The 11,498-nt window shown below is 45.6% G+C and overlaps 1 protein-coding gene across 1 annotated transcript in view; it reads left to right on the top strand.

The window, feature by feature from the left end:
• Nucleotides 1-5,532, top strand: part of LOC130376174 (tapasin-like) — a 6,035-nt gene extending 503 nt beyond the window's left edge. The window contains exons 2-7 of the mRNA XM_056583394.1: nucleotides 46-294; nucleotides 553-912; nucleotides 2,975-3,292; nucleotides 4,242-4,337; nucleotides 4,890-4,915; nucleotides 5,011-5,532. Of these exons, the coding sequence (XP_056439369.1) occupies nucleotides 46-294; nucleotides 553-912; nucleotides 2,975-3,292; nucleotides 4,242-4,337; nucleotides 4,890-4,915; nucleotides 5,011-5,022 (1,061 nt within the window). The 3' untranslated portion in view covers nucleotides 5,023-5,532. The remainder of the gene's footprint in view (nucleotides 1-45; nucleotides 295-552; nucleotides 913-2,974; nucleotides 3,293-4,241; nucleotides 4,338-4,889; nucleotides 4,916-5,010) is intronic.
• The last annotated feature ends 5,966 nt before the right edge of the window (nucleotides 5,533-11,498 follow it).

Below are 11,498 nucleotides of genomic sequence, written 5' to 3' on the forward strand. Positions count from 1 at the left end.
CCCTCTCTCTCTCTCCCCTCCCTCCCTCCTCCCCCCTCCATCCAGATGGCTCCGCCTCTCTGCTCCACCCCTCCCTCCACCCCCCCCAGGGCTCTCTGGTCAAACCCCAGTGTGAGCTCCACCCCTTCCTCCCGCAGCCCGCCGATGTCCAATGGGCCGCCTCGCTCACCGACTCCGCCCTCAGCCCCGCCCACCTGCAGGCTGATTGGCTGTCTGCTACCATCCTGGGCCTCGACGGGGGGCTGGCTCTGTCCACGGTCGCCCGCGCTGCCACGGCAACCATCCATCCCCACGGTACTGATGAGAGGAGAAGGGATTCAAACCCCTGTACTCAGCGTCGGGGGGCGGGAGTTACTGGTTCATAGTTTATAAATGAGGTGGCTTTGAGGTACAAACATATATATAGGTAGCCAGTTAAATGCCCCATTTCTCTCTCTCTCTCTCTCTCTCTCTCTCTCCCTCTCCCTCCCTCCCTCCCCCCATCCCTCTCCCTCACTCCCTCCCTCTCCCTCACTCCCCCCCTCTCACCCTCTCCCCCCCCACCCCCTGCAGTGGTTCTGAGCGTGCTCACTGAGACCGTCTCGGTGCGGTGCGGACTGGGCGAGCCGGTGCTGCTGGACTGCCGCTTCTGGGCGGACCCCTCGTCCCCGCTGTCGGCGGGGGGCTTCGCCGTGGAGTGGCGGTACCAGTTCAGGGGTCAGGGCCGCCTGGTCCTCGCCTACGACGGGAAGACGGACCGCCTGGCCCCCGGCCCGCAGGAAGGGGCGGCGCTGGACTTCGCCGGCCTCCACGCCGCAGGAAACGCGTCGCTGGTCCTGCAGGAAGCCGAGGCGCGGCACTCGGGGACGTACGTCTGCGCCGTGCACCTGCCCCACCTGCTGGCCCAGGTGACCGTGGAGCTGGAGGTGGTAGGTGAGGACCGCCTCTGATGAGGTCATAGAGCTGGAGGCGGTAGGTGAGGACCGCCTCTGATGAGGTCATAGAGCTGGAGGCGGTAGGTGAGGACCGCCTCTGATGAGGTCATAGAGCTGGAGGCGGTAGGTGAGGACCGCCTCTGATGAGGTCATAGAGCTGCAGGCTGTGGGTGAGCTCTGATGATGTCATAGAGCTGGAGGCGGTAGGTGAGCTCTGATGATGTCATAGATAGGGTTGGGCATCGAGCATCGAATGGAACCGGGACTAACATTCCGTTTCTCCCGGAATCGTTCAAATTTTTAAATTTCGATTCCTAGTTTCGATGCCCAGTCCGCTGACCGGAAGAAGAAGCCGCCGAACACTTCCGGAGAACCCGCCAAACTGTGTGTGCGAGCGTAAACATGGAAACTGTGCGGCGGCGCTCGAAAGTGTGGCTTAACTTCACTAAAATAAATGACAAGTCGGCTCGGTGCAACATTTGCAAAACAATTATATCGTGCAAAGGCGGGTGTTCCACCAACATGATCAAACATCTCCGGGGTCATGGTACTGAGTGCCCCGTCTTTGACGCGCTGCGCCGGCCATCCTCCGTTGCCACTTCCTCCACTGCCTCTACCTCCGCTGCCTCTACCTCCGGCTCCGACCCTCACCCTAGCACCGCACTATCGGGTAAGCAACAAATACGTAAACGGTTGGTGGATCTCATTCTCCATGCCGTCCGTCCGTCCGGGGACTTAAAGCTCCTTAATAGGATAACGCCGTTAATGGAGTAAAAAGAGTCGTCATAAACGCTGCGCCGGATACCTTTCCTCAGGACAAATCCCACTCTAATCTTTTATGCCCTACCTGTCAAGAGTCCCTCATGGCGGCCGTGCCTCCACTCTGTGTTCCCATATTTATGCGTTCAAGCTTCATCTACGCCCAGCGAACTTGTGTTCTCCACTGCAGGAGACACTATCTGTCCAGAACGCTCACGCCTACTGCCTGAGAAGGCAGATATGATCATTTTCCTAAACAAGAACTGTTTCTGATTTTATACTGTACCTGCTGCTAATCTGGGCTAGGTTGTACAAGTTGTTCCTCTTTGTTTGTTCGATATTCTGCACCATGTTTAAGTACCTGCAGGATGTCTAAATTGGACGTTTTCAAAAGTGAATTAAACTATCTTGTGAAAAGTGTACCTCTATGTAAAGAAAATTCATAACATTTATATTTATTTCATAGATTTGATATCTATATACTACCTAGTTCAAAACAGCCCCGTGAGAAATTCAAAATGAAGTTCATAAAAAGTAAAAATGTCATTGAATTCAAATTCATGGAGAAGTTCAGACTATTTCATCCAGAAAGACCTCTGGTTAGCTAGCTCATTTAAAACATGTAAACTTTTTTGACCCTGCCTCTTAAGAGAATCGGAATCGAGAATCGTTAGGAACCGGAATCAAAACAAGGAATCGGAATCGGAACCGGAATCGTTCAAATTCAAACGATGCCCAACCCTAGTCATAGAGCTGGAGGCTGTGGGTGAGGATGATGGAGATAAGATTCTCAGAATCCAGAGCAGATCTTTGTGAGACAGAAAACCAGTGACAAAGGTAACCAGTGACGTCACATGACCCCACCGACGTGTCACATGTAGGGTTTTCTGTAGTATTCGGCAGATGTTCCACAGCCTTTGCAACCAAGCAAATTAAAATTCAGTCTGAAGTATATCAGGGCCTTTGAACCATTTAACACATTAAGGCCAAGTGGAAAATGCTCAGAAAAATCCAAATTTTTCGATAATAAAAAATCAGTTACTTACTCAGTTACTTTTTGGAACAAGTAGTGAGTAACTATAACTCATTACTTTGTTAAAGTATCGTTCCCAGCCCTGGTCACGTGACAGCGACCCGTTGAGACTCAGGTCAGAGCGGTGGACCTGAGAGAGGACGCCCCAGACCAGAGGGCTCAGTGCTGCTCCGGCGGCAGAGAGAGTCCGGGGCCCGAGGCCCCCCAGTGTTGTCACCACGAGCCGTGAAGACCCCTAACATGGCCTCCTTCCTGTGGCCCCCTGCAGAGCCCCCCTCCCTCTCCATCAGCCCCTCCCCGCTGCCCCTCGCCGCCCCCGGCCAGGTGCTCAGCGTCCGCTGTGAGGCGTCCGGCTTCACCCCCCTCCCCCTGGAGCTGAGCTGGGAGTTCCTGGGGGCGGACGGGGCCCCCGCGGCCCTGGGGGAGGCCAGCCTGTCCGGCCACCGGGAGGCCTGGGACGGCACCTACAGCCAGAGCAGCCTGCTGCAGCTGGACACCAGCGCCCTGGGCCGGGGGGGGGGGCTGGTGTGTGTGGCCCGACACCGTGGGGGGACCAGGCGCTCCAAGGTCGCCCTAGAGGTCATAGGTGAGGGACGGGACGGGCTCCGGTCTGAGTCTGTGCACACACCTGGAGGAGCACACCTGTAGAAACACACCTGGAGGAACACACCTGTAGAAACACACCTGTAGAAACACACCTGTAGAAACACACCTGTAGAAACACCTGTAGAAACACACCTGTAGAAACACACCTGTAGAAACACACCTGTAGAAACACACCTGTAGAAACACCTGGAGGAACACACCTGTAGGAACACACCTGTAGAAACACACCTGTAGAAACACACCTGTAGAAACACACCTGTAGAAACACACCTGTAGAAACACCTGGAGGAATACACCTGTAGAAACACAAATGTAGAAACACAAATGTAGAAACAAACATGTAGAAACACCTGTAGAAATACACATGTAGAAACACCTGTAGAAAGACAGAACACACCTGTATCTATTGACACACCTTCCGGAACACACGTATAGAACACATCTTTATAAACACACCTGTAGGAATACACCTGAAGGAACACATCTGGAATATACCTGTATAAACATACCTGTACATATACACCTGTGTTGACACACCTTTATGAATACACCTGTATTGGCACACCTGTGCAAACACAGCTGTAGGAATATACCTGTAGAAGCACATCTGTATCTATTGACACACCTTTAAGAACAAACCTGTGTAAACACAGATGTAGGAATATACCTGTATAAACATATCATAAGGAACACACCTGTATCTATTGACACATGAATACAACGGTTGACTATTGCTTCTGTAAAGCCTTTCTCTTAAAAAACACGTATGTACTCAAATGTTTGTTGTCTAGAGTAGAACGGAGCGTGAGGTTTAGAGTTCATCAAGGAGATGAGCAGCAGACAGGTGAGTGCTGGCTGGAGCCCAACAGGGACGTGAGCCAGGGGGCGGGACTGACCTGTGGGGGGTTGTGTTGGGGGGCGTGTTTCAGGGTTCAGCACCCCCTCCATCCAGGACTCCATGGCGATGGTTGCCGTGGCGCTGCTGCTCTACGGAATCATCACACTGGCCTTCAGGAACATTGCTGGTACTGAAATTACATAGTAGCAACTACTACTGCTACCACCACATATTAGTAGTACGAGTACTGTTACCACTACATATTTTCTAATTGTAAAAAGACGCAGAAATGATTGGGATTCAATAATAATTCATGAATTAAAGACAAATGTCATTTGTCCAGCAAGAATGAAACGAAACTGCATAACTCGAGAAACTGGATATATGAGTGGCATATTTCAGGCGTTCATGAACAAGGAAGTGAATTCGTAAATAGACATGAGCTTTCGTGTTTGGGAGTGCGACTAGTCCAACTGGCGGGAAAGTGCGACCATTGCTCCAACTTGCATTAATGCCGCAGTGTGTTGACGTATTTACAGATTAAACGAGGATTGGTCAAAATTGCGTGAATTGTTGCAATCTGTGAATCCGGTAACTTCCGGCGGGACTGACTGATGATAATAATAATGTTATTAAAACTAATACTAAGGCCATGGTAGGCTGTAGCTGTGTCTGTCTTAAAGCCTGGGTGTTCCCTACTCACCGCTCTTCTTCTACTCTTGTGTTTTCCTCCACACAGGTTCAGACGGGGTCAGACCCAAGGAGGTGAGGTCTCGTCCCAGGGCCTCTTCAGGTCAACATAGCCACGCCCACCAGCAGAGATTCACTGTCTTCTCACTGCCATCTTCTTCTCCCAACAGAAAGACCAGTGAGCAGGCAGGGAGCTCGTCGCCCTGGAAACGCTTCAGCCAATCAGCGCTTCTCCTCCTGCTCCCCTGATGTGTAGACACACTGTAGTCTGGGATCGATGACGTGTGTTGACTGTGTGTTTTCTACGTGTGAAATGTTAATATTTTGTGTGTGTGACCATCGAGGTTGTTAATTTTGCGTTAGCTTCTATGCATAGTTCTATAGTCTGGCTCTAGGCTAGCTATTTAAAATAGCAGTAATGAGGAACTGGAAAATAGTGTTAAACACTTTATTTTAATGCAATCTATTGTTATTATTTTTGGCTGTCCTCCCACCAGTAAATGGTTTCCAGTCTTACCGAGGTACATGGGAATGATTGCGTCATAAGAGGTATAAATTACCTTTAACCTCCATTGATAGGCTACTATTCATGAAGAGTTTTCTTTTAAGGTCCTGGTTTGGAAAAGTGGCAGGGAAATATGTAGAAAACACAAATGGCCTTTAGAATATAGAAAAAATAAACAAATATTGAACTCCATAAAGACGTCACTTACTTATTAAACACTGTAGCACAAGAGCTATTAATTCCAGTAAAAATACCAAAAACTTTTGCGAACCAACCAAATGGTTGCCCTCGTCTTGCGATAAGATTGTGTTGCGTGTGTGTGTGTGTGTGTGTGTGTGTTTGTGCGCGTGTGCGTGCGTGTGTGCGCGCGTGCGTGCGTGTGTGCGTGCGCCCTGAAATGACATTGTGCACTTTTTGCAATCTGTTTAAGCTTCGCTCAATAATTCCTAAGGTTTAAAATAAAGATTTTCAAAGGTTCCGGTGTTTTTTTCCGAATTCAAACAAGTTTAACAGTGCAGCCGCCTCACACATGACGTTTAAAACTGCGGTCAAGTGAGCCGCTGTCACACTAAATTTGTACCGGCTGCCAAATTTGTACCGGGCGCGTCATCAATACGTAATCCATTCCAAACCTGCCCGGCAACAGATGATCGCACCGTCACACAACCGCCATTCCGCGGTTAAGCCAGCCGTCACACAAAATCTTCGTGCGCCTTTACTCTAAACAGCCTTTGGGTGGTATCTCGCAACGTTTTCAAAATAAAACCCTTCACCTACGTGTGTAGATATATAGAACACTAGCTGTCTTACGGTGGCGTCTTGAATGTCCGCACTTGCGGACATCTTGCCAGTCAGCTGCTCACCCATAACATTGTGTTGGTAGTGGTACATGTACTTTATAAATAACCATAACTTGCTACATTCTCAACCATTTTACCAACGGTTTGGTTTCTTACAAACCTTATTAACGTGGTTATAATATTGTACCTATTTTAGAACATTTCAATTTTTTTAGAATCTAACATAATTATTCATCAGTATCAAGTATGCAGTGCCGTAACTACATCTCTGAGGTTTATAACAAAACAAACAGTTTGAAAATGTAGCAAGGTGGTTATGGTTATGACCTTCGACTCCATTGGCCAGCAGAATATGCATGTGTACGTTTTTCAAAGTGCCTGAACTTATGTGAGATTCGGTCTATAGCTCACTTCAAAGTGCTGACATAATGCAATTTTACAAAGGCGAGAATATGCATGTGTACGTTTTTCAAATGACATTTTCTCTAAATCTATACAGTAAAATCGAATGGTTCCTTGTGTACAAGTAGTCGAAACAACAGTTAGTATGGTCATATCAGTCAGTGCCTGAACTTATGTGAAATTCGGTCTATCGCCCACTTCAAAGTGCTGACATAATGCAATTTTGCAAAGGCGAGAATATGCATGTGTACGTTTTTCAAATTACATTTTCTCCAGTAAAATCAAATGGTTCCTTGTGTACAAGTAGTCGGTAAAACAGTTGGTATGGTCATATCAGTCAGTGCCTGAACTTATGTGAAATTCCTTCGGTCTATAGCCCACTTCAAAGTGCTGACATAATGCAATTTTGCAAAGGCGAGAATATGCATGTGTAAGTTTTTCAAATGACATTTTCTCTAAATCTATAAAGTAAAATCTAATGGTTCGTTGTGTACAAGTAGTCGAAACAACAGTTAGTATGGTCATATCAGTCAGTGCCTGAACTTATGTGAAATTCGGTCTATAGCCCACTTCAAAGTGCTGACATAACGCAATTTTGCAAAGGCGAGAATATGCATGTGGACGTTTTTCAAATGACATTTTCTCTAAATCTATAAAGTAAAATCTAATGGTTCCTTGTGTACAAGTAGTCACCACACCGGTTGATATGGTCATATCAGTCAGTGCCTGGACTTATGGGAAATTCGGTCTATAGCCCACTTCAAAGTGCTGACATAATGCAATTTGCAAAGGCGAGAATATTTATGTGTATGTTTTTCATATGACTTTTTCTCAAAATCTATACAGTAAAATAACATGGTTCCTTGTGTACAAGTAGTCGAAACAACAGTTAGTATGGTCATATCAGTCAGTGCCTGAACTTATGTGAAATTCGGTCTATAGGCTAGCCCACTTCAAAGTGCTGACATAATGCAATTTTGCAAAGGCGAGAATATGCATGTGTACGTTCTTCAAATGACATTTTCTCCAGTAAAATCAAATGGTTCCTTGTGTAGGAAGTAGTCGGTACAACAGTTAGTATGGTCATATCAGTCAGTGCCTGAACTTATGTGAAATTCGTTCTATAGCCCACTTCAAAGTGCTGACATTATGCAATTTGCAAAGGTGAGAATATTCATGTATACGTTTTTCAAATTAAGTTTTCTCAAAATCTATACAGTAAAATAACATGGTTCCTTGTGTACAAGTTGTCGGTACAACAGTTAGTATGGTAATAGTCAGTGCCTGAACTTATGTGAAATTCGGTCTATAGCCCACTTCAAAGTGCTGACATAATGCAATTTGCAAAGGTGAGAATATATGCATGTATACGTTTTTCAAATGAGATTTTCTCAAAATCTATACAGTAAATAGCATGGTTCCTTGTGTACAAGTAGTCGGTACAACAGTTAGTATGGTCATATTAGTCAGTGCCTGAACTCAGAGCCGCCGTTTCAGCGCCCTAGGCGGCTCGAAATCAACTTGCTCCCTGGACAGGTCTTCCGAGGGGGGGGGGGGGGGGGGGGGGGGGTGCTACGGTGACGGTTTCGGGCCGCCCTGGCGATTGCTCCCGCGCCCCCTCCCTTCTCCGTTCGCGTCGTATATTTTAATTGACTGATTAAGGGCGCCACCAGAGGGCGCCCCCAACGCATTTGTCGCCCTCACTTCAAAGTGCTGACATAATGCAATTTTGCAAAGGCGAGAATATGCATGTGTACGTTTTTCAAGTGACATTTTCTCTAAATCTATAAAGTAAAATCTAATGGTTCCTTGTGTACAAGTAGTCAGCACACCGGTTGATATGGTCATATCAGTCAGTGCGACCAGAGCCGGATTAAATAAATGGACTACACTAGGCAGACTGTATTTTTTGGGCCCCCCTCCATCGATAACCTAACCTAACCCTAACACTTACCAAAGTTACTAATCAAAGTTAATTCACATTTTACATAGCGTAGTCTTTGGTTACAAGTTGGTTATTTGTACGCCAAAATAAGTCATGTGTTGTATATTAAACAGTCTATCAGACTATTTTTTGATTTTTATTATTTATACGTTATTACACGGCTCTATTAAATGCTATTAAATTATCCTTATCTTATCCATTGCCAGTGTCATTGTTAAGGCAGTAGTCCCAGTAAATCACCAATAGGTGTCACGGTGTCAGCATTGCTATGTAAACAGAGCAAAAAAGATAAATGTAGTAAGCTATTGCATTTTGCTAAAAATCTTAATTAAATGTGTTGATTAAATTGAAAAGTTAAATAAGTAGTCAAATATACAAAGACTAATAAAATATGCAGTCAGAGAAAGTGTGCTGTAGTGGTAAAGATGTTTATTTTCATGGACAAGCATCACCTATCTTCAATTTTCCAACACTCTCATTTAGCATGCTCCACTCAGGGATAATCTTCAGCCTTCCAGCACCACAGGCCTCCATTGCAGTAGAAACACATCTTGACAGCATCATCACGATCTTGTGGAGAAATAATAAAATGTATATATAAGCTGAAAGACAGCTGTTTGAGATTTGAATATACCGGTACTTGGTTTGTTCCTCATATTTCATTTCATTATAGTAGAAAGTATAGCCCTATATTATGCATTTCATTTATATGCATTCACTTTACTTATTAAGATTTAGATTTTTAAATGGAAAACTTACATTTACAGATGCTTTCTCCTGAGTTTTGATGAGGCAAAGTCCTCTATAATGTCTTCAAAATCCAGGGAGGTTGTAAATCTATTCTCAATTGCCAACAGGGCAAAGGCATTCTGTTTTTTTTCTGTTACTGTTGCTCTCCGGTATGTTTTCACTCGTTTGATCGTAGAAAATGACGGCGCTGATGTTGACGGCGCCACAGCGTCTTCCGCTGTCTTCACAGCTGTCGGACGGCTGCCCGACAGAAACTTCTGTAAAGCCCCCCGCTGTTTCTTCTTTTGTTCCTCTTCATTTTTTTCTTTTTATGTTTTGCCGCACCCGAAAGCATCTTGAATGTTAGCCTACACAAGAAACGACCTACCTGCTAGCTTTATTGTTCCGCTTAGTCTTGACCCGCTGACCTCCTCTCGGACTTAACTGATTGGCGTTAATGTGACGTAACGTTAAGATAAACAACGTCACTATTTTTAGTTAATTAATATATATTGATATATTATCACTGAAATAAATAGTAGGCAGGACATTTGTATTGGCTATTTCATTTTTACTTCTGTCTGGGCCCCCCCCCGCCGATCAGGCCCTAGGCACGTGCCTAGTTTGCCTTTGGGTTAATCCGGCTCTGCATGCAGGTATGAATGTTTTATCTGTTTTGTGTATATTATCTATGCTGGTTATGTTTGTTTGTTGGAGTGCAGTCAATTGCATTCATTATGCTATCTTGTTTATTTTTATGTTATTGTTATATATTGTGAGAATGCGGTTGGCTATCCGAGTTGAGGCGGGAATGTGGTCCTGTCTATGACGGTTTACATGCGGTGACATGATTTTCTTTGGCTCATGCAGATACCAATAAATGAGACAAGCCACCCTCCATTGTTGTCCAGCCGTCCTTCCACCCATCCAGCGCATTCACCAGAACACAACGCAGACCATTACATCCGTTAACGGATGGGCGCCCCTTGATGAACTAGCAGGGCGGGCATAACCGTTACACGTGCGTGTGCTACGGACAGTGCTGTTAGCCTAGCAGAGGCGAGATGTTTGCATGTCATGAATATTCATAATAAGAGCCTAAATCTATCTATCAATGTAAGCACAAACAGGATCATGGGCATCAGGGCCCCGTTTCCCGATAACGATGCTACGATCATTCTCACGATGGATCTTGCAAGCCATCGTAAATTTCTTTGGAGCGCTTCGAACGCGCGTTCACTGCATTCACGACATTCGTAGGATTGTAACTGTCTACTGACACGGTGCTGAAATGGGCTCCGTAGGAGGGGGAGATGCAGGAATGATGCAGGAAAATGGGGTTAAAAAGCGTTAAAATATCTCCCCATCAAGGCCATCAACAAAATAGCCTACGAAAAGATTAGACTGCAATAATATGAATGCTAAAGATATTAAAACACAATTGATTAGGCCTAGGCTGACATATGCTACATTAGTCCTTATCCTGAACGCACTACTACATTTTTTCAAGGCATTTTCCCCCCTGAAATAATTACAAAAATAGCTTGTGTGACAACTACATTTATCTTAATGTGCAGCAAAGAGCCGACTTTATCTGATTCCGCATAAGGTTTCATTGATTGGTTCGCAATTTAGAATCTTTGATGTAAAACCAAAAAGGCAACATTCCATTCATTCAGTAGCATTCAAACGCAGATTCTGGGCATTGAAACCCATCTATTGCTGACCCGATTAGGAGAGCTTGGTCTAGATCCTGGGGGGGCAGGATGATGTATAGGCCTTTCTACACTGCCAAGCCGGATACCCGCATGCAAGAAGGAGTTCACGTCTGAGTAAAGGCTACAAACGAAGTTAATATTTTACAAGTGCAAAAACGTCAACTTATTGTTCATTTTGCTGAGCACTTATTTTTTTATCCCGACAAAAGCCTCATAAGGAAAGTTCCTCTACGTCTCTCGTAGATCGTAGGCCTACCATCTTTCAAGGTATTTTTTAATGTGACTGCATAACCTTCTCTCACATGATCAGCAGCTCGCGGATTTCACTTTAGAACTGCTCATGATGATATTGCCGCGTTGTCTCTGTAGAGACAGCGCAGAAACACCTCTATCCAAGCACCTCCCTGGAACCCGAGCCGTCGCATTTACATCAGATTCAAAATGAAACCAAATAAACCGCAAATGTGTGTAGGGTCCGAGAGGGTAAATCGGGGTGCTAGCTCAAGCAGGCAATTAACCTCGGGCAGTGGAAACGCGCCGACCATGCCGCGAAAAAGGC

This window comes from Gadus chalcogrammus, chromosome 22, assembly GCF_026213295.1.
Source record: "Gadus chalcogrammus isolate NIFS_2021 chromosome 22, NIFS_Gcha_1.0, whole genome shotgun sequence".
Classification (NCBI taxonomy): Eukaryota; Metazoa; Chordata; class Actinopteri; order Gadiformes; family Gadidae; genus Gadus; species Gadus chalcogrammus.